This window comes from Antedon bifida, chromosome 4 (assembly GCF_963402885.1).
Source record: "Antedon bifida chromosome 4, ecAntBifi1.1, whole genome shotgun sequence".
In the NCBI taxonomy this organism is placed as follows: domain Eukaryota; kingdom Metazoa; phylum Echinodermata; class Crinoidea; order Comatulida; family Antedonidae; genus Antedon; species Antedon bifida.
Window position 1 is genome coordinate 23,565,638 of NC_136229.1, and position 24,013 is coordinate 23,589,650.

Genomic DNA, 24,013 nt, shown 5'->3' on the forward strand with positions numbered 1-24,013 from the left:
GCTGATGGCTAGGGGCTAAATTCGAGCCCAAGTAAGCAGTGGGTACTGTCCCAACAGGATCATAATTTTATTTAACTACTGTGGAGTAGATTTGCGTCAGGGAGTTGAGTAATTGGTCAGATGTTTGCCCTACTCTAACTTATATACAGAAATATAATGTTTCTTAAAATTCATATGAAAGACAGGAAGGGATATATAATATTTTTTAACCGGTCATCAATGCCCAGGGGTGTTCCCCCCCTCCCCCACCCCAACCCACCCAAGTTTCGCAAATTGTAATGCAAAACATAGGACATCAAATTAAGCTCAGCTATTCATTTCATTATTGTTAGCCCTTTCGGCTCCCCTATTTCAAAATCCTGGATCCGCCACTGATGCCGTTCCGTAGACGTGGACCGGAGAGGGATATGAAGTGATCAGAAGTTTTAAGTTTGACTAACACACTTGCTTTTCCTTTAAACAGCAATATTCATCAAATCTCAGATGAAATTCATGATGCAGTGAATAAGCTAAGCTTTTTACAATGCATACATCTGAAAGAAAACAGAAACAGATGTAATCAACAATCGGATAAATCAAGGACACAAACTAAAAGGAATAGATTAAAATCAAAATTGCTAATATAGTAGCAAAAATGTACTACTACTAAAAGCTTTGTATTTTGCTTTTATATTTAAAATAAAACTTAGGCAATTTTGAAATATTATAAATTGTAAAAGTTATAAATATAAATTTATTACAAGGTAAAATTTTTGTTTAAATCTTTTTATTTTGTGCATTACAATTTTTTGTGAAAATAAAGGTTTTATGCTTAGCCATTAACAATGTACAACTACTTCAACTTATTTATGGTTTTAAAAAAATAAAATATTTGCTTTTAACAAAATAGTATGTAAAGACATTTCTAATTTATTGCTTGACGTGTATTAAATTTTATTTTCAAAAAACAAACCAAATTCAATAAATTTACCTTTTTAAAAAAAAAACGGTTCACTTTAAAAGTTTAAAACTCATACAGGAGACGAAATAGAAGTCATTTGCGTTCTTGTAATACTGTTGTAGCACTTACGGTCCAGTCGTCGGCGACACCTACCGAAGATCATCTCCATAAAAGCGTGTCGAAACTTCTTTGACATCATATTATACAGAATTGGATTTATCATGGCACTTATGTATAAGAAGGTGATGGATAGAGGGTAACAGTATTTGTAATAGAAGTCTACTACAGAGTCTGACCAGTTCTCGAAGCCAAATATGGGCGAAACGCGGATGAGATGATACGGTAACCAACAGATTAGGAAACAGATCGCAACAATCGCTGAAATTACAAAAATTACAAGTTTAAACAGTTTTGTAAAAACTAATAATATTTTAAAATCAAATTGGAATATTCATTATTTACACATCCTTCAAAGTTAAGTTAAAATAAAATTACATTCACACATTTTATGCTGTGACTATTTCTAAGAAACTGTGCAGTTACTGCAGCAAATTGATATACTGTAGGTATGCAGTAACTGCAGTAAATTGACATATGTATGTAGTTACTGAAGTAATTACAGTAAATACACACATGTATGCAGTTAATGCATTAATTGCAGAAAAATGACAATACTGTACAGTTATTGCAGTAAAGTGACACGTATGTAGTCACTGCAGTAATTGCAGTAAAATGACACATACATATGCAGTAATTACTGCAGTAACTGCAGTAAAATGAAAAAATACGTACCAAGAAGTTTAACGACCTGACGTCTTAACACATCTACTTTGTCGTCTTCTTGTATTCTATCGGTGTGTTTAATTTTGTTTGAGGGACGCAAGGCAGATGACCTCCTCAAATTAATATTCATATACTTTCCGCTCAGCGTCCTTGCGATCAGCATGTACAACACTGTCATTGTACTCATCGGCAGAACGAAGAGAAATATAGCGGACGCCATGTAAAAGTAGTTTAATAATACATTCACGCCAGTTTTAGTGGTGCAAACTTTAGATTCCGAAACACCTGGAATAAAAGTTACAACTTCATATGCTAACAGAAGCGGACTTGATATGGTATAACCTATGATCCATATAGGAATGATAACCTTCTGTGTACGATTTTTTGAGAGGATGCTCTTCGCTTTGATTGGATGACAAATTGCAACGTAGCGTTCGATCGTAACGGCCGTAATACACATTATCGTACAGTATGTTGCCGAGTCGATGATGTAGTAATGACCAACGCAGAAGAATGTCCCGAAAATCCATGGACGGTACTGAATGGCCGAAAAGATCTCTCGTGGTCCAGTTAATGTTACCAAAACCAAATCGGAAACAGCTAGACACAAGAGATAATAATTAATTGATGTTCGTAAACTTTTCGTTCTTAGTATTACGGCAATTGTTAACGCGTTGCCGATTAATCCTGCTATGCAAAGCATACCAACAACAAGTACGTAAAATATCATTAAATTCTTCCCGTTTGTTTTTGGCCCGACCAAACCATTTAAAATAACATCAGTTGCGTCATACATACATTTTGACGTGTCTAAGTCAGAAGTGATCCATAAATCCGGATTATGAGCGCTGGAATTAACATGGCACATGTCACCGAAATCAGAAGTGCATGGTTCGAGTGAATCCTGAACATTGTAATAGACATCTAACACAGCTGCTGATGTGTTTAGTCTTTGTACCGTTTCACATAGGTAGTTTAAGCTGTGTATATACTTGTCAAATACGGTATCTGTCATTGTCATCAGCTGACTTGAATAAGACACATTAAATGGTCACCAAACAAATTCAGCAACAAATTGTCACATACATTTCAATTCTGAAAAGAAAAAAAAAATGTTAGTATGAAAAATTGATTTTATATTTACAAGTTGTATTTATAACTTAGTTTTTAGTGTAAATAAAATTGGATGAAAAATGGATGAATCAATCAATCAAATCTTTATCTCATTTTTTTCCAAGAATGATGAAAAATTCTGCACGTCCAGAAATAGCGCGAGTTCACAGTGCCTGTATGGATGCCCTACTTTGTTCAACAATATTTACTTGATTGCCCGATTAAATTGTTGTGATTGGGAACACTTTATTGGCGACACCGCGTCACACATAGCACAAAAGTCAATTAATTAATCCTTTTTGAACATACTAATCTTGAAAACCATAATTACTCAATTTCTGATGCGAAAGCTGTCAAATTCTAATGATATATAATTGATAAATGTGGTACTGTTATATAAAATCTCCGGAGACTCAAGGCGTCAAATGAAACTTGAACGAACGTGCTATTACCTAAAAAGTCTTCCTTGCATGTGTACCTTCATTTAACTGACATCCTATTACAGTAGATAAATAGTTTTCGGAAAAGGCATGTTTGGAAATCATAATTTATTATGTACATTTTCAATATGAAACTAGACATGAAACTCGTCACTTTGACGAGTTAGTTATCCGCACCACGACAAACGCCACGTGCACGTCATACGTTGGAATATTGCACACAGATAAAGATTATGGCATTATGACAAGAACTGAAGAATATGACATGCTGTTAGTGCTGAATTTTGTGTCATATAGTATATACATGCAAACAGTATAAGCTGTATACATATTACATACAGTGTAGAATAGGTGAAATTACGAGACCCGCCATTTATTCCAATTTTTAACATGGCGACGGTATCAAAATGAAACACTTAGATAGCAATTTCAGAAGAAAATTATCACAGGAACAACATATTAACGTGTAGAAGAAATTTGAATACGTAAAATATAGATGCGCACCCTTTTAAATGTGATAAACTATTACGCAAAATATGAAAATACGACTTTTTTTATTCAACTGGCCATATGATGATGTCACAACATCCGATTGGCGAAAAGTTCACATGATTTCGTATCTACAATCCAATAGCTTCCAGAAAACGTTTTAATCGTGATTATCACTTTTTATTCTTACGGGCTATTACAGATTAAAATTTACTGTAAAGATGAAATTAATGACCCACGTAATTAAAATTTTTAGGCATGATGACGTCATAAAAATTAAAATATTTTTATCTCATGCTAAAGAAAGTTGATTGACCTACACAATATATAAATGTAGGAGAAAAAGGAATACAGATAAGCGCGATGCGCTCCATTGAATGTGATGAGCAATAACGAAAGAGACAAAAATCCTATATTTTACATTCGTGTGGCCATACGATGACGTCACAATGTTTTTTTAGCCTTATTGATGCATAATCCGATATCTACAACTCATCAACTTCTAGATTTTGTAATAAAAATAAACGGTTAACGGTTTACTTTAGAAACTATGACTGTTTAAAAAAAGACATAATTTTGACGATTTTTTAAGCTTTTTCATAAAAAACGCGCACGAATTGTCTAATTCAACGTGTTCGTATGGCGTTATTTAAACTGGAAAAGGTCTAAATTGTTTTCAAAATCACTGGGAAAGGCTTGAAAAATATAATTCAAGAGAAAAAAATATGTTTTTAACGCTATGTGCGCACCGCGCGCATAAAAAATTGCGCGCCCGTGGGAATTTTTGACATGCTCAAAATGACAAGAAACGCGTAAAAAGTTGATTAGAAATTAATTTTGCGCATTTTGAAATTTTAAATGCGCGTGCGCGCGTAACTTCTTGTCAAACATGCCATTTTTAATCCGTAGAAAGTTTGCCCCTGATATGACTTAAATTTTGTCAAAGTGTCAATACTAAATGACTTTTGGTTTTTAATCTATGATCAATCATTGAAATTCATAAAATTGCGCATAAGTCACGTTGCGCAACTATGACGTCATTCAAAAATAGGAGGTGCACAACTTCACGTAAATGCCCATATGTTGTCAAAGTTATGAAATGTTATGTTTACACATTTTAGAGGAACACGACTCACAAAAAGGAAGGAAGGAAAGAAGAATAATACAGAAAAAAAATATTGATCTCATACAATTACAAGGAGTTATCCGCTTGGTATACCAAGCGGATAACTAACAAACACATTGCTTTGAATAAAAAAATCACAACATACATCAGATTCAAATTTAGATAAGGTGAATTATTGGATAAATTTTTACAGTAAAAACACGGCCAGTAAGTTTTGGAATATTTTTTTTATGACAATATGACTGAAAGACTAAAATCATTACCAACTAATAATAGATGAAAATTTACTGCATTAAGTCAGCACCGTAATATAAATAATTATTTAGTGTTAGCAGACTTAACATAATTTCGAGAAAGTATGTCAACTTTTAAGTGTCGTACATTCACATCACATCAATCATTTTATTTTATTACAGTATTGTTATCCTATTACGGAGAATAACCTATAGCAATTACTACAATACCTGTTTTTAACAGCATTTGTTTTTAGTATCAAATTTTTACATTCAACCTAGCAGTAGAACAATAGCTTGGTTTCCACCGCAACGCTTCACCGGATAGCGCAACTTTGACCAAACACAGGCGACAGTTCAGATGATCTGTCACTTGTTATTGGTGGAATTGCGTTCAAGTGAGAACCAAGCATAAGTTTTAGGCCATTATTCTACTGCAACTACTGCAGTAACTACACTTTGTTTACCTCCGCCAAGGAGGTATATGTAATCGATCTCGTGTGTTTGTTTGTCTGTCTGTCTGTTTGTTTGTTAGCAGGATTACTCAAAAGTAATTACAAGATCTTTACCAAAATGAATGTACAGATAGATATGTGGTCAAGGACCATTCCATTAAATTTCGGAACCACGGTCCCAAATCTGGAGCACTTTTTAGTATACTTTTCAGACCTGCTAGTGTTAAAAGATAGGACAGAATTTTTCAAAAGCCGGCGAGCAGTCTTAAAGTAACAAGTAAACTGAAATTGCATTTTCTCGAGAACTACTTGTCCAAAAAACTTCATTTTTGTACAAGAGGCAAGAGTTATAATTTGTGATTTGTAATTTTGAAACATAATTTGATTTAATGTGCACGTTTTTTGATGCGAGTAGTTTAAAAAACCCATTTCTTTTCAAATTCACTCGTTTGATTTTCGTGTTGCTGTTCTATTGTTAGTCAACTGAAGCTATTGTTAATTGAAAGGATTGTTACATAACCATTAACACCAAACTCGCATACACATGCTTGTAGTGAAATTAGCCTAAATCACAAACAGCATTAAGACACACACACATATTATATATATATATTTTTTTACTGGAGAAATCTTATGTAGGAGAATTTTACAGTAGGCGGAGGTATGCAATCTCGGAGTGGCTTTCTAGTTTAAACGTTTATTTCGGATAGTACAGTACATCAATATAAAAAACATAAATATTTCACCAGGAAATTAACATTAACAATAGCTTCTTTTATAAAAACAACCTAAAATATAATTTGCAGTAACTATCTCATAAACTTACAAAATGAAAGTCACTGCAGTAACTGAACAGTACAAGTAATTTGACATGATCCGTAACCTACACCTTTTTATAATTTTGCTTTATAAACATCACAATAAAATGTATCTTCTCTTTGAAAATCTTGTTTATTTATTTTATGAATGTTATCATAAACTTTATCTGAATTAAGAATAAATGCAAATCCATTTCTTCATAAACAACATAAAATACAAAGATAATGTCCAAGATTGCTAATTTGTAAGTCCAAAATGACCACTAAATCAAAATAAGTAATAGGTTATGTTCCCAGAAAGCATTTAAAGTAAATGCCAGACTATTATATTTAAATAAATGAGGTATTATCATCCACCATAACAATTCATTACAGTATGTACAATGATAAATGTCTTAAAGGTTCAAATTCACATCGTATTCTCAGACAGTCCAACAAAATAAAAAGAATAGTGAAGGTTTTACCTGTTAATCTGTGGTCATTGACTAAGAGGTCTTGTACAGTACAGGGCTTAGGTTCAAATCCAGTCATGGAATATATTTATTAAATGCACAATTTCATTAATGGTCAGTGATTGAAATTGAATGACCATTTTGAAATTACCTTCATTTTAGCTGGAGTTATTCATAGATACTGTTTATACAGTAACTGGCAGCAAGGGTGGATTCAAGTCGATTTCGATAAATTTCGAGAATTGATGCAAATGATAGGACATCAAATTAATTTAACCACTTCATTTCACCATTTTTATGCCCTATTTAAAAATCCCGGATCATGGACAATCACCTTGATTCTTTATTTTGCCAAATTTTCTAAATCTGTTTTTTTAATGTAATTTAATATGTATTTTTCATTAATAAAAATATACTAGTAAACATATTTTAATGAATACATGATGAGACAGTGTTCTCCTAGCTTAATGTATTATCTGATCAAAGTATAACACATTTTAATTTTTCATATTTTGTTAATTATTTCTTCATGGGCTTATACTAAGTTTCTACCTACCTACCTACTAATCTCCATCAATAAGCTATTGGTTTAAAACTTTTTCTAGGCATTTAGACTAGAATTATATTATTACCCCCAACCATGAACAAGGTAACTTAATGCTTAACCTGTAACCCCAACCATGAAAAGAACACAGATATGACAATTCTAATAAGCTTATTACAGATACCATTACAGGTACAATATCAACTTACAGTTTGTGATTTTTGTTTGCACATTCAAAAATTATTTTTCTCTACCCTACCAACTGAACCACCGAATCAGCCAATGCATTTACCAACAAACAAACCAACACACACAACTAATACCAAACACATCTACTAAACCACTAACCAGCCAACACATCTACCAACCAACTAAATCAACACAACAAACCAACACACACAACTAACCAACTAATACCGGACACACTACTATACCACTAACCAGCCAACACATCTACCAACAAACCAACCAACACACAACAAACCAACACACACAACTAACCAACTAATACCGGACACACCTACTAAACCACTAACCAGCCAACACATCTACCAACAAACTAACCAACACACAACAAACCAACACACACAACTAACCAACTAATACCGGACACACCTACTATACCACATCTACCAACAAACTAACCAACACACAAACCAACACACACAACTAACCAACTAATACCGGACACACCTACTAAACCACTAACCAGCCAACACATCTACCAACCAACTAAATCAACACACAACAAATCAACACACACAACTAACCAACTAATACCGGACACACCTACTAAACCACTAACCAGCCAACACATCTACCAACCAACTAAATCAACACACAACAAATCAACACACACAACTAACCAACTAATACCGGACACACCTACTAAACCACTAACCAGCCAACACATCTACCAACCAACTAAACCAACACAACAAACCAACACACAAAACTAACCAACTAATACCGGACACACTACTATACCACTAACCAGCCAACACATCTACCAACAAACTAACCAACACACAACAAACCAACACACACAACTAACCAACTAATACCGGACACACCTACTAAACCACTAACCAGCCAACACATCTACCAACAAACTAACCAACACACAACAAACCAACACACACAACTAACCAACTAATACCGGACACACCTACTATACCACATCTACCAACAAACTAACCAACACACAAACAAAATAACCAAGTAATACCTGGCACTCCTACTAAACCACGTAACCAGCCAACACATCTACCAACAAACAAACCAACACACAACTAATCAACTACCAAACACATCTACTAAACTACTAACCAGCCAACACATCTACCAACAAACAAACCAACACACAACTAATCAACTACCAAACACATCTACTAAACCACTAACCAGCCAACACATCTACCAACAAACAAACCAACACACACGACTAGCCAACTAATACCGGACACACCTACTAAACCACTAACCAGCCAACACATTTACCAACCAACTAACCAACACACAACAAACCAACACACACGACTAGCCAACTAATACCGGACACACCTACTAAACCACTTAACCAGTCAACACATCTACCAACAAACAAACCAACACACACGGCTAACCAACTAATACCGGACACACCTACTAAACCACCTAACCAGCCGACATATTTACCAACAAACTAGCCAACACACAACAAACCAACTAATACCAGACACACCTACTACACCACCGAACCAGTCAACACATCTATCAAAACTAACCAACCAATACCCGATTCACCTACTGTACTAAATCACTAACACATTAAACCAAAGAACCAACCACCAATACCAAATCACCACACCTACCAAAACCACCTAACCAACACATCTGTACAATCCAACACAAAAAACTAAAACAATGAACAGACCAACATGAGATATGATGATTCCACACTAATAAGCTGGCACAAGCGTTTTGCATTTGCAATGGATGTAGAATCTTTCAGAAAAGAAAAATAGTCCACAAGCGCAGTAAAATGCTAATGGCAATTCATCCAACATCTATTATATTCATTTGTCTATTTATTTAAAAAGTTTGTAGCAATTAAATTTTGTGAGATAAGACGCATATAAACGCCCACTTTCTGTCATTTGCCTTTTGCATGGCTTAGTACATGCCAATTTCACTGTCCAAAATGAGCATTAGATTAAAATAAATATAGATAAAATAGAAGATTTTTCCAGATAACCTTTAAAGTAATGCTCTACTATGTTTGATAAAAGATGCTGCTTATGTCTGGATTCCACGTCCATTACATCATTTTTCGGCCCAATTTGATTGGGTCAAATCTTGTATCTTATATTTATATTACCTCTGATAACACTACCTAGTTTTAACTGATGATTTTCAAATCTAACGGCATATTTGTTTATACTGAATGCACAACTTGTTTTAAAACTGAAGGATTACATGTTCTTACATTAAACCGATTGGATATGTTCGCTAATCTCGACTTATAGCTGCAACAAACTGTTACAGTTATAAATATTTATATATAAAGTATTGCTGATTGATCTTCTTACAACCAGCTGATGTAAAATCCTACAGGACCATCTAATTCAACTTTTGTTAACTTTAACAGTTCATCATTCATTAAAAAACCAGTTCATTTGACGTAGGTACCAACTTGGAAAATTAAAACTAAAAAAAAACTAAAATGTTTGATTTTATGAAAGCGTAGCCAAACAAGAGAGCATGCAATAATTGTTTTTTTGAATAAATTAAACTATAAACAGCACTATTAAAAATATTATTATATTATTATTAAAAAATGTAAGGTATCTGAATTTAAAACAATGGACACAGGGTGCTATCCAGACGTAGCAAAGCCAGAAAAAGCATTTTTGTTTTGCCTTTAGTTTCCAAACTATAGCCTAATGATAAAGCCTAAATAATACATAAATAAATTATCAGGATGAATTAGTTACAATGTATAAGTTAATGGGACAGTCACTGTAATAATGTGGACAGGGGATAGAGCACTGACTTTATGTGACCCTTAAGCTCTGTCTACACTATCAAACTAAGTTGTCAAAAATGTATGGTAGTGATATGCCCAAGTGATATGACATCGTGTCCAAATATGGGCACATCACACATTTTTTTGTCACACAAAGTTTGATAGTGTAGACAGAGCTTTAGGGGAGAAGCATGTAGTTGAAAAATGAAACATCTAAGTGCAATAATTTGTAAGAATGATGCGATACAAATATAAATATTACATTACATTGCATTATGACCTCTAGTGGGAACCAAGGTTAAACATTTAAGGTAAAATCGTTCTAGCACATTAAAAGCACATTTCAAATAAGTCATCATCATAATATATAAATATTAATTTCTAAATACCCAAATTTGTTATATTCATAACAATAATGATCAAATAAAAGTTTTTTCACTAAAAAGCAAGGACATATGTAAATTTAATTATTATCTACCGCATTGTGATTGGTCAAATTACTAGTGCTGCGTGTACGTCCTTCTTGCAACCTAGTAGGAACCAAGCTTAAGCCTAACTACTCACAGCTGTATATCAAAGTATTATTTCCCAAATAGCAAATAACGCAATATGTATACAATACAATTACATAGCAAATTGATATAACCTTTTGATTAAACAATTATGGATCAATCAATATAAATGTTCACACCAGGGAGTTCACACCATGTTGCATTTAATTAATAAACATTAGGAGACCATGTCAAAATTACTCTACTGCAGTTACTGCAGTAACTACATTTTGGTTACTTTTAACCAGTGAGCTGTAAGCCGAAGGCTAGAGGGCGTACTCCAGACTGAAAAGTGATTCCAACAGGAGGGGGAACCAACAAGATGGCGGCCGTATATGTGTTCAAAAACATTATTTAATATAAAAAATAATAATCTAATATAATACATTAAGTATAACGAGGATCATATAGAATGCGTTCGCGTTTATACGCTTAACACGCTGCGTTGCGTATCGTTCTCACGCAGATAGGCTCAACACAGGCGTATAGTAGTGCGTACAGCGTAGGGCATATCTGATTGGTCGATTGCAGCCGCCATCTTGTTGGTTCCCTCTCCATGGAGAATCACTTTTGAACTGCGATAACATTTAAAGATTACCATCCAGCCTTAGGCTATTACAGATCACTGCTTTTAACCGTTTATGCAATGATTTTGCAAGCCTTTTTGGGTGGGAAACAGGTGGGGAAGTAGACCTTACACACAGATTGCAATGAGTGCCTCAACAAACAAAATAAAACCATTATTATATTATTGCAGCAATAGAAGTAGTTACTGCAGTAACAAATGCATTATAACAATTATAAGAGAGATTATAAACAGTGCTTCTAAAAATGTTTTATAATATATTTAAGAGAAATAAATGTCCATTAGATTTATTTAATAAACTAGATATTTAATTGCTATAATTGTTTATTCGAATATTCTATATAAACAAAAAATCCAACAATAATTCTAAAAATATACATTTGAAAAAAAATGATTTATTCTGCAGAGGTAATTGATTTAATTAAATTAACAATGCTGTTAACAAAAACAGTAACACCATCTTGTAAAATTATTTTGATTAATTAAAATTGGTTTATTAAAAGAGTAATTCATTACAACAAAATGAGATGTAAATAATATACAGTATGCATTTTATTAATCTCCTGTCAACCAACTGAAATCTATTTATTATGAATTTTGTGTAAATTTGTGAAGAGTTTCCTGTATAACAACTTAAAAACCTATAATATTATCTAATACAGTATTCTCTATATGATTTAATGTTTGTCAACCAATTGTTACATCATTTTATTATTAGCAATATTTCTGATGTGAACCAACTTAGAGACTGATGTTACATCATTTTATTATTAGCAATGTTTCAATGTGAACCAACTTAGAGAATGTTACATCATTTTATTATTAGCAATGTTTCAATGTGAACCAACCAAAGGCCAATTTAAACAGACGAGCGGTAACGGTAAGCACGGAAAACCGTGTATGTCACCACATAGAATCCGTATTTATCCTGAGCGGAAACCGCCCATCCACTCTGTATTGTGTGTAATTGGATAACAAATTCATTGACGAAAATATTCTATATTTTTATTACCCTGTGATCCATAAACAACTGTATTTATTTTTGTCACATTTTTTGCCAAAACCAATACATTATTTAAAAGTAAATTTGATTAATAACTAATTTTGTGCAAAAAAACATTTCCAATTTTCGCTGCCTATTCTTACAGTATCAATTTTTTTTAGTTAAGTTTGACAGGTAAAGAGTGGCATGTCCAGGGCCTCGGTTCGATTTAGGCAGATGATTATTGAGCCCAGGGCCTCAGTTCAATTTAAGCTCATGATTATTGTCATTAGTAAAAGAACTAAGACTAACAAAATAACATAGAAATAGTTTGCCGTCAAAATGATAGATTATGGTGCATTTGGATATGGGAAATGTTCATTAATCAATGCTACATAAAATGTAGCAGTGTCATATGGAAAAAAAAGGGAGTTGTCTGTGTTCTCATATTTATGATATTGCAATAAAATGTACAAATAGTATATAATAATAATTATTATTATTATTTTGTGGAATTTCAATGTTAATAGAGCCTTCCTATACTACAGTATCAATTATCGTTTCAAAGAACAAGACGAGAGTCAGAAGGACACATCGATGTCTAGGGACACGGCACCATTCAAGGGAAGTGGTTATAACATGATTTTAAAATAAATAATTTTAAAAAAACCTTCCATAATTTGTACACAATGGATTTAACAAATTCAAATTTATTGCATATCTCGCATTGTGAGTGATGCGCAGTCTGAACAAGACGATAGTCTGAAAGACTTATCGATGTCCAGGGACACGGCACTATAAAAAGAAATTGTATTGTAAAGCAATTAAACGTGGAAATAGGTTTTAAACGGCAAGACGTCGATGACAGTAATAATTGAGGTTTGAGTGCTAAGTCCATTGGGAATTTCACATTAATTAACTATCATTCATTTATGTTTGCATTTTAATGTTTTTTACATATCAAATGAACTGTATTAACACACCTAACTTTATCCTTGTCATTTGATTGGTTGATTTTGTATCACATGCTGTGCATTTCTTTGTCCTATTTCAACGAATGAAGGTACTATTGCACGGTCGACTTTTTTAGAACTTTGTGCAATGCGCTTAGGCTGGTGATTAATGTCCGTTAAAATACTAACGTGTATTGTGCGCTACCTTATGTAATCCGCGCCAATACAGAATAGCGTGTTAAGCTCTGTCTAGACTATCAAACTAGTTTGATAAAAAAGTGTGATGTGCCCAAATATGGTAGTGATATGACATCACATTTTTTCGTCACATAAAGTTTGATAGTGTAGACAGAGCTTTATAAAGTAAATCAGCTTTTGTATTTGTTCAATAGTAATAATATTCTCATATTTTTAAAGCCTGACTCTCCCACTCATTGAATAGAACATTAAATCTTTCAACTGTTATACCATTAACTGAAGTTTTTTGAAATGGTGATGGGTACAGATATAGGGTTACAATGCTTACAGTAATTCTATACTAAATGCCAGTGGTATATTTGATTTGATTTATTTCAAAATGTACAATTATAATAATGTAACAACATGCAACAAGTTGTCTAGCCTGATGGTCTCATGAAATGTAATGTCATCTGTTATAGACATTTTTGCTACTGCACGTTTACATATGTACACAGGGCATCAAAACATCAGGAATTGTACTGGGAAGGTTTTAAACTACTGAGTGGAAGGGGTAGGGCTACTCTGGGGCAGGTATCTTTACTGGTCTTGAAAGTGATAAATTCTTTTAACTTAACTTCTTAACTTTTTTTATCTAAACTTTTAATAGTATTTTGATTATAATTTTTACACTTACTGGTATACATTTTCATTTTAATACATTTTCGTCACATTACAAAACTACTTGATCAAGCTCCACTCTTTTGGTTTGACTTTGTTTTGAAATTGTTAATATTACTTGTGTTTTTAGACAAATAAATGAAATGAAATAAAACAATTGATGGAAAAAAGAAGTAGTAGAAGAAGAATAAGACAAAAAAAGAAATACATCAAGTGATATTTGGAAACATATAATTGGACAACAATGGCGTCAGATTAGAACAAAATGGAAACTGTAGGAGGGCTTCACACAACTGTGGGTGAAAAAAGATGATGACGATAGGATGATGATGATATGATGACGATAGGATGATGCTGATATGATGATATGACGATGATGAAATGATGATGTTGAAATGATTATGATGATGATGTAGATGATGATGAGATGATGATAATGTAGATGATGATGATGATATGATAATGTAGATGATGATGATGATATGATGATGTAGATGATGATGATGATGTTGATATGATAATAATGATGATGTTGATGTGTTGACTTTTAGTTATTTTTATTTTACTATGTATGTCTGATTTAAAAAATGAACTGTCAGTTTATAATTGGATTTAGATTCTTCCGACACTTTGACAAATGTTTAGTGAATAAAATAAACATAAATATTACATTAATCTAACATAATGATTACACATATTATTCACAGTCTGTACTTTCCTTTTAATATTAATAGGATATTAGAAAATATGAAAAAATCAATGTTCTTGACTTTTAATCACTTTCTCCCGTTTCTCATTTTTGCCATTTTAAAATTGAGTTTTCCATAATTTCCTAGTAGTTTAGAGTTTCTCATTCTGATTAAAATTCAAATTTTAAAAGTAAAATAATTGCATAATCCTTGCTAGGCATAGTATCATTTACTAATACAGAATACAAATTACATGTAATATGAACATACTTTAAATGTAAAGCTTTTCAAAATGCATCAAAGTACTCGTGGGATACAAGGACAAGAGGCACTTTATTGCACTCATTCTACATGGTTTAATGTGTTAATTATTATCACAACTCTCTCTATATATTTTGTATATTATAAGAGAGTGAGAGTCTATACGTTTGTTCATTATAGTAGGCCTATACACATTTTTCTTAATACCGCACGCATCCATACATATGAGGTACCAAAATGACCGGAAGTTTCTAAATTATCCGCCATCTTGGATCCAAATTAGCGGCCTAAATGGGGTCAAAATACACAACTCTCCCCCACTTCAGATGTTTGTTTGTTGCACACATTTTTCCTACTGCACGTATCCATAAATATGGGGTATCAAAATGACCTGTACTGGGAATTTAATTCTTCTTTCCTAGTAGATTTGTTTTCATAATTTTCAAAAATTCAACTTCTTTTTATTCAACTTTTGTAGAATTCATTTGCTAAAATGTGTTTACTTGCTAGTTTTTTGGTTTTTCTTTTCTAGTTACATTCTAGAAAAAATTTTCTAGTTTGTAGCCCTGATATATTGAAATGTACGACGCTGATACCCAGGTCAAATTATTGAAAACCCAGAGAAAAGACTAAACATTTATCGTGAACGTTTTTCATCAATAAGAATGCTCCTTGTAAAACTATCGTCATTAACTTTCTGATTAGATAGAATGGCAAGTTACATAAGCATCTTACAACCTACACTTGACCGTTTATTTTCATGTTTGCTTAAAATTGAATCATGAATTTATATTGCTGATTGCTCTTATTGGCAATTCACAAATCTCTACAAACATGTACATCACATCAAGATTAATTGTAAAGATTTGTTTGAAATGTTAACATTTATTTTAAACATACAATTTAAACTAAATGAATTTCCTTATAATTTTAAAAACCAATGGAATTCATCGTAAAAAATTGTGTCAAAAAAAAAAATGCTTACCTTGAAAACTATCTTCCGAAATTCAATTCAATTCAATTCAATTCAATTCAATTCAATTCAATTCAATTCAAAGAAAGTCTATGATGCTGTCTGTACGCAAAGTCTGTGAAATGTTAAACAAAATGTCTGTAAAAAGCTGTAGAGATTTACAGTTTATTGTTAAACGTTAATTGTGCAGAGAAAATTCATCAATAATATTGTCAAAAAGTTGAAGTAGAACTGATTCAATGCAACCTTCGTGTCTAAACGCAGTCTGAGCAAGTTAGATGAATATAAATGATTTTAGAAACATTTTGAGAACTGGAATCACTACCAACACTCAGTTGAAAGTAAGCTCCGCCTCTTTGTGGGAGGAGCCACCAGGATTGCTTATTGTGATTGGTGATCTGTACAACAGCATAAACTTATATTACACTTTCAACAAGGGGTTTCAAAATAGGGAATCAATCTAAAGGGATTGCTAATGATTTTCATAACAGTCTACAAACGTGGAGAAGTAGCAATGCTTTTTAAATAGTGCATTAACTTTGAAGAGTTGCTAATGCTTTTAAATAGTGCACTCAAGGATCTAACAAGCTTCTAATAGTAATACAACTGGTAAATTGTGCATTCATATAGCGGCTAGAGTAGGTCTAGTAAAAGTGTTGAAAATATACTGTAGTGAATTTAAATATGACACTATTGTATTTAAAGGGCCTTCCTTTGCTACAACCATTGGTACTGACATAACATGCTCATTAGAATGCATATGGGTTGACAATAGGCATCTGTGCTAGTAACATTTATGATAGCATTGAAAAATTAATATTAGCTAGGCTAGCTCTGTAAGTACAGTAGGCTATAGTAGGCTGGCACTAGTAGTAGTAGTAGTAGTAGTAGTAGTAGTGCCCTTTAACAACCAACTTGTCATTGTAAGGTATCACACAATGATTCATACTTGCTGGCCATATTTTGCGATATCAGGGATGCTTGCTGGCCATAAAAAGACATACTGAACAAACTGCCCAACCCGTATCCTACTAGGTGTAGATTCCAATGACAAGATCATAAAGTGCCCTCTAACAAATAGGTTTAAATAGGTGTTTAGGTGATAGTACCTGTATTTTAATATGAACTGACAAGATCAGCAGATTTGCGTGATGGACAATTTGCCAACATGGCAATCAAAATGGTGCGGGACAGCTCGCCGCATGTCCATTAACAACTTTACAGGTCAATACTTGATCTGAAAAGTAGACCTCAGACATGAGAAGGTCAGACAAGACCCATAGGACCAGAAGGCAGTATTTACTGGATTAAGACCCTAACAGGCATGTCCATTAACCCAAAATACAGGTGTCACCAACTGATGAGGGGTCAGGCATGACCCATAGGACCAGAAGGCAGTATTTACTAGATTAAGACCCTAACAGGCATGTCCATTAACCCAAAATACAGGTGTCATCAACTGATGAGGGGTCAGGCATGACCCATAGGACCAGAAGGCAGTATTTACTGGATTAAGACCCTAACAGGCATGTCCATTAACCCAAAATACAGGTCAGACATGACCAGACTATAATAGGTAAACTTTTGTTCATAGGTTTCATGTATAACAAATCAAAAAGGATTATAAACTGTTAAAGGATATTGTTGAAACTTGGATTGTCATCAGATTGTTAGCAGCCATAATCATTAACATTAATAATACATTTATTATTTAAGCCTACAAAGTGTACAGGTTAGTTACATTAAAAAAGGGTAGTTTCAGTGAAATATTTGTTTGTGCTGGTCTTTGTTCTTGGTCCTATTGGGACAAGAATCTACTATAGCCTATGATATAAATGCTTTATTTATTTAATATTTAATTTTGTTTGCATTTGTATATTCAGTTTTGACATTATTATCTAAAAATACTGTATTCAAATATGAAATTAACTGAAGTGTTAGTAATAATGTAACTAAAATTTGTCTTTAAAACAACACAAATAAAAACATTCACTTGTTTTGATAACGTTTTTTTTTCATTCATTAGTAAACTGTGATGTATGTATCAATCAAAATTCGGATTAATATTACATACAGCTTATAAATCAATGGTAAATGCAAAGAGTTGAAGGTTACTTTATATTTGATTGCAAAGGTTAGAAATTCAAGTATACATAACACTAATTGAAAAAGATCGACGCAGCTATCAAAACAGAAGAGATTAATCAAAAAGAAAGAAAAAGAAAAAACCTGAAAGAATGACAAGCTAAAATCATCATTGGAAAAAGTTATCATCAGGGTTGTTTTGATAAAAATAATTTTAATAATCATAAAATGTTATGAAAATGGCATTGAAATATTCCAGTGGATTGGAAAATTGACAATAATAACAAAGATTAATATTTGTATAACATTTCAGTGAAATTATTAATTCAAACTTTTACAAAAAAACAAAACACCAATCAGTATGGGATGTTGTTTACTTTTACCTGTTATTTGTTAAGATCTGCTACTTTGACAAAAAAGTGTGATGTGCCCAAATATGGTAGTGATATGACATCATCATGTCCATATATGGGTACATCACATTTTTTTTCACATAAAGTTTGATAGTGTAGACAGAGCTTTATGAAGTTATTTAGCAATTTGGGATGGTGGAAGTGTGTGTTTTTTTTTGGGGGGGGGGGGGTGTTTAAGCATAAATATAATCATTATTTATTGCAGTGACTGCCTCATAAAACTTGTAAAAAACAAAAATCATAAATCATTTCAGTATAAAATGTAGTGCAGTAGAATAGTTTCGACATGAACTTTAAGCTTGGTTCCCACTATGACGCAATGCAAGGAAGTAACCGCAACGCAAGCAATTTGACCAATCAACAGCAAAACTATCACATTTTTTAAGATACTGAATGTAAAACGACGATTGATGAGTTAATAAGGGTATATCCGAAAAGCAAATTCTTAAGTAAAACGAAAAAAACAGATATAAAATGTTTTGACATCTATCACAACTAACAGATTATATGTCACTTACAATTTCTGAAAACATACAGGGGTTGTAAAATAAAGATTTTGTTTTAAAAAGGGTAAAATATATTTAACAAAGTGATGGTTAGCCATCTTGATTTTCAATGAAATTAAGGAAGTGTGAATTTACATAAAGTGGTGTAATCAGGAGACAAACAGCACGTCAAACACACACTACCTCGGTTAATTTCATTTTGTGAAACTTTATCATATTCAGAAAATTTAATGTATAGCAGGTCATCTTACATCTTATTCTGGTCACATGACTGATGACAGAAAATATATATATGAGCACTGTAATTTCCATTATATTGGATAATAAGGAGTCTGTATCTGTATCATTTTTTTTCCTCGTTTTTTAGGGGTTTTTTCTCAATATTTTGTCAGTTTCTACGTACAGCACTCAGAGGACTCATCACACTATATAAATCCAGGATATCATTATTATTACAGTATAATTAATTTTGTAGAGGGAAAAACCATATTTTCCACTACAACAATGAATAAGTGTGCTTGTCATTTCATTCCTGGCAGGATCTGCCAAGCTGTTCGATTAAGCATTTTAAATAACTATATTTCAAAATGTATATATGATTCCTGACAGGACTTGAACACAGGATACAGTAACTAAGCATCCAAAAAAAAATCTCCAAGCAACTCGCCAAACTGACCCTGTGTTACCAATGCGAAAGCGAAAGCTAAAAACAACACATTTCATTTGTAATGATGGTGACAACACTGGTGTAAATTATTATTTATTATATTCTTGTGTTGTTTTGTTTGATTAGTATATGTTTATTCAGTCCTTTTTTTAAACTGTTCCACGTGGGATGAATAACGAATTTGACTTTTCAAATTTAAAGGCCTAAAATTGCCAAGTAAAGCATCAAGTAAAGCTACAATAACCACTAATGTGTTATGAAAGTGAATGCAAATCCACAAAAGCTACAGCTATAAACAGCACATTACAGATAGAAATTAGAAAGTTTTTAATAGTAACTTCCTTATTTTGAACTTGAATCAATTAAGAATTTGCGTTGGTGTATACAGACAATCAATAAACTGAGGTAAGAAAGGCGTTTAATAGTCACCATGAAATGTAGAAAAACTGTACAATTATCTGCATTGGAACCATATTTTTGCATTGGAACATGATCCAAAATCTCTTTAGAAAATGCTCAAAATGTGTATATTGCATATGTGACTGATCTAGAAAAAAGGGACTTGTGTCATTATTATGTAATAATCTATAGCTGCATAAATGTGGTTTATGACATATTATGCAGAGGAATCTTTGATTGGTTGTTATATTCAAGTATAATGGCTCGATGTGCAGTGATACCTGCTAATGTATTTGCGGTAAATCAAGATCCTACTGTATCTTTGATAGGCCTATATTATAAATAATTTCTGAGAAAATCAATCAATCAATATATCTTTAAAATTTAAATCAATGCCTATACCCTATAATTTGTCATAGTGACGAACTAGTTTTTATTTTTATATTGTATAAATGTTGGAACACTATCCAACCTTTTTGAAAAATAATCTAAATTTGTATTTACTTTTTTTATACTGATATAACCAACATGGAAAGGATAAGTGAAGAAGTTAGAACAAGACGATGGAAATGGATTGGTAAAACACAAAATACAATTTGATTGGCTTAGTGTTAGTGACAGTTATTTTAAAAAGCTGTGTTAATTGAAACAGTAAATGGCATTGCCCTTGACAGCACTTGTCTGTCTGCCTGTGTGTCCAAAAATGTTAAATCTACAATAAAAACAGCATTCTTCAGCATTAGTGAATTTCCATATTTAAATAACAATAATGATAACAATTTAATTTATTATTGAGTATATTTAACAGGAGGGTATGCGGACATCCTAATGACGCTTCCTGATGCGCGACGCACAAATAAATAAAACTTTTCTAGAGGACGACTGCTTTTCATTAAGCGTCTACACACGGTCATAGTCCTCATACCGTCCTATTACATAAACTCACTAATAAATAATTGTTATAATTAATATCATTTGTATATGGAAATCTACAACAAACTTTAATTTATGAAAACATATTGATGATTATTACTAATGACAAGGATGTCTGGGTTGAAGGATGGAGCCACCATTAATGTAAAGTTCTTATTTTGTTTCAATATTTGCTAGACATACAATAAACAATATTAATACACATATTTTAGATTGTCTGTCACCCACTCCCCCCCCCCCCCTGAATTTTAACTTATAAGTTCGTTGACACTCCATGATCTAATTTGATCCATACGATCTTCAGATCTGTAAAGGTCATTGACCTGATTGATGTGTGAAAAATTGTTAAACGTTTTTGTACACCAATATGATATGAATAAAATTATCCTAATGAGAAAGGAATATTAGGATTCTATAAACTTGTGTGTCATTTTTTAAAAGTTTCTGAAGAAATATTCATTTTAGTATTTTTTCCATTTTGACGACCTACGCATCGATGTTTCGTCAGTTGTCATTTGGCCCTAAAATTCGCTAAAACTGCATAGAGAAATAGAGTGCACGTACCAACTGTTGGGATGAGATGAGTTGCTCATAGGTCGTTGATCGTCGCAACTCAAAAGCTCCCTATTAATCTATCATTGGTAATCCAATACATAGTATGTTTACTATTCATTAATTGCTATTAGAAATTGTTATACTTTCTTTAATTGGGTAAAGTTGGCTGAATCAAAAGTAATTAGTAGGGGCTTAAGGATGCATTTTAAAACCATTTCTATGTTCTGTATCTAGATTATTGTACTGTATGACTTTATAGGGCTTAGCAAACTACAAGGTACAGTAGTAGTTTGGTAGTAGATTTTTAAAGCCTTCTAGTTACAAATTTCACAGCTAGCTGATGTTTTCATAGTTTAGCAAAGTTACTTTAAGGCTTGGTCTGTCAATTTCTGTAAAGTTTATTTATTTACCCAAAAAACATTTGCTTGCTTGTGTATGGCTCATTGTGTTGGTTATATAGTGTAGAACTAGCAAGAGTTTGCTAGTGAATAAAAATAGTAAATTTCAAGCCCTGCCTCTAGAACAATTCTCAACCAACTATAACCCTACTAACTCTTAAGGGGGTAGTTGTCCAGGGTGGTAATTGTTCTACAAGATATTTGTCCTAAAGGGTAGAAATCAGGGTTGTAGTTGTCCAGATAATATAGTTTTTCAGATGTATATGATAATTCATACTGGAAAACTTCTGACCTCAAACACCTCTGACATAAAACAGTGACCTCTGACCGTAAAATATAGTCCTCCGTTGTATATTTCACTTTTTTAATGAACAAATAATGGATCTAGCTTGTTTGTATCCAACATTTTAGACCGACCGATTTTTCAATTGATCATGTTCCTGGGCAACATAACAATTCTTTTAGGGCTTATTGCTATAAGCTGAATAACAAATCCATGACAGACAGAATCAAATGAAGCTCAAATTAGTCTTAAAAGCATTAAATGGAATTCTAAAAATAACAATCTTTCTATTTCAATAAGAAAGTAATTCCAGTTTTATGTAAACAAGGTCTTCTGTACATGAAATCTATTATAAGCACAATTTTCTTAAATAAAAACAATGGATGTATACGACTCATTGGATGTTTGAAATTGCCGCAGTAATTCATACAAATTCATGTAAACAGTTAAAATGTAATTTAATACAACTTTACTTAGAAGTGATTAATGTGTATTCATTCCATTACAAAACATCAACATATTGAATCATTTCAAATATTGATGAGTGTTTATGAATCTGAAGCTTTCCTGTGAATCAAGTAATCAAGTAATAAAACGTAAAACCTTTAAAAGAAGCCCATGGGCTTCTTCTTTTTTTAGGATTCTAGGCTGGGCTTCTTTTCGAGAAAGGCTCTTATTTCAGATGGACTTCTTTTTTAAATTACCTTTGTAAACTAAAAAGGATGGCTTCCAAATGAAGCTACTACAATAATATTATTATACATATATGAAGCAGACAAGAAGATGCAATCAAATTACTGTTTGGAAAACAATAAACTGTAAAATAAATCTATGAGGCTTGATTGTTGAGGTAATTAAGGGTAGTAGGTAAGGTCATTACATATTGTTATTAAAACACGATCAGACACATTTTTTTCTTGAAAAGGAGCTCAGGATTGGATTTGAACCGTGGACCAAAGAAAACCACGGTTCAGCCAGTGCCATTGCCACGGTACCACCAGTTTAGCCGACTGCGCTGTGCTGCTCTATTTTTATTTCACTACTGCACATAAAGACAATGAAAACAAACAAAAAAAACTTACAAACAAAAGATGTCCAGCAAATTCTCTCCGTCTGTCCAATTGTGCAAAAAATATAGCTGTTTTAAATAAAATCAATGTGAAATTATTATTTACAATTAAAGATAGATATAGAAATATAGCAGATACGAATAAAGTATAAATACAATTATTTTTAAAAAAAAACTGTACTCACCATTTTTTCTGTGAAACCTGAGCGGTAATGACGTGGTAACGCGGAAATCTTCTGTATTAGCTCCCTTGCTGATTTGACCGAAGTCTTTCAGGAGAAAAGCGCATTTCTAAACCGTACTTTTACGAATCTCTTGCTACAAACCATCTTAATTTACGTAAAAAGTACAGGACAAATTTTTATGCAAATATGCCTCAAAACAAATTGTGGAAGTTAGCAATGTTTTCCACAAAGTGCAAAAATCAGAATGTTTGTTACAAAGATTCGAAA

The 24,013-nt window shown here is 32.6% G+C and overlaps 2 protein-coding genes across 4 annotated transcripts in view; both read right to left on the minus strand.

Moving 5' to 3' along the window:
• Positions 1-24,013, minus strand: part of LOC144841044 (uncharacterized) — a 38,636-nt gene that overhangs the window by 7,739 nt on the left and 6,884 nt on the right. The window lies entirely within an intron of this gene.
• LOC144841048 (growth hormone secretagogue receptor type 1-like) lies at positions 275-24,007 on the minus strand. Of its 3 annotated transcripts, XM_078697212.1 has the most exons (6): positions 23,747-24,007; positions 23,575-23,630; positions 16,266-16,368; positions 1,733-2,818; positions 971-1,318; positions 275-533 (listed from the first exon to the last, which is right to left on the minus strand). In XM_078697212.1, exons 4-5 carry the CDS (start codon positions 2,742-2,744, stop codon positions 1,011-1,013), a joined length of 1,320 nt encoding a protein of 439 aa, XP_078553338.1. In that variant the 5' UTR covers positions 2,745-2,818; positions 16,266-16,368; positions 23,575-23,630; positions 23,747-24,007; the 3' UTR covers positions 275-533; positions 971-1,010. The 3 variants fall into 3 exon arrangements, with proteins under 3 accessions (XP_078553338.1, XP_078553337.1, XP_078553339.1); XM_078697211.1 differs by having other exon boundaries at positions 23,575-24,007; XM_078697213.1 differs by lacking the exons at positions 16,266-16,368; positions 23,575-23,630; positions 23,747-24,007 and adding an exon at positions 3,289-3,323.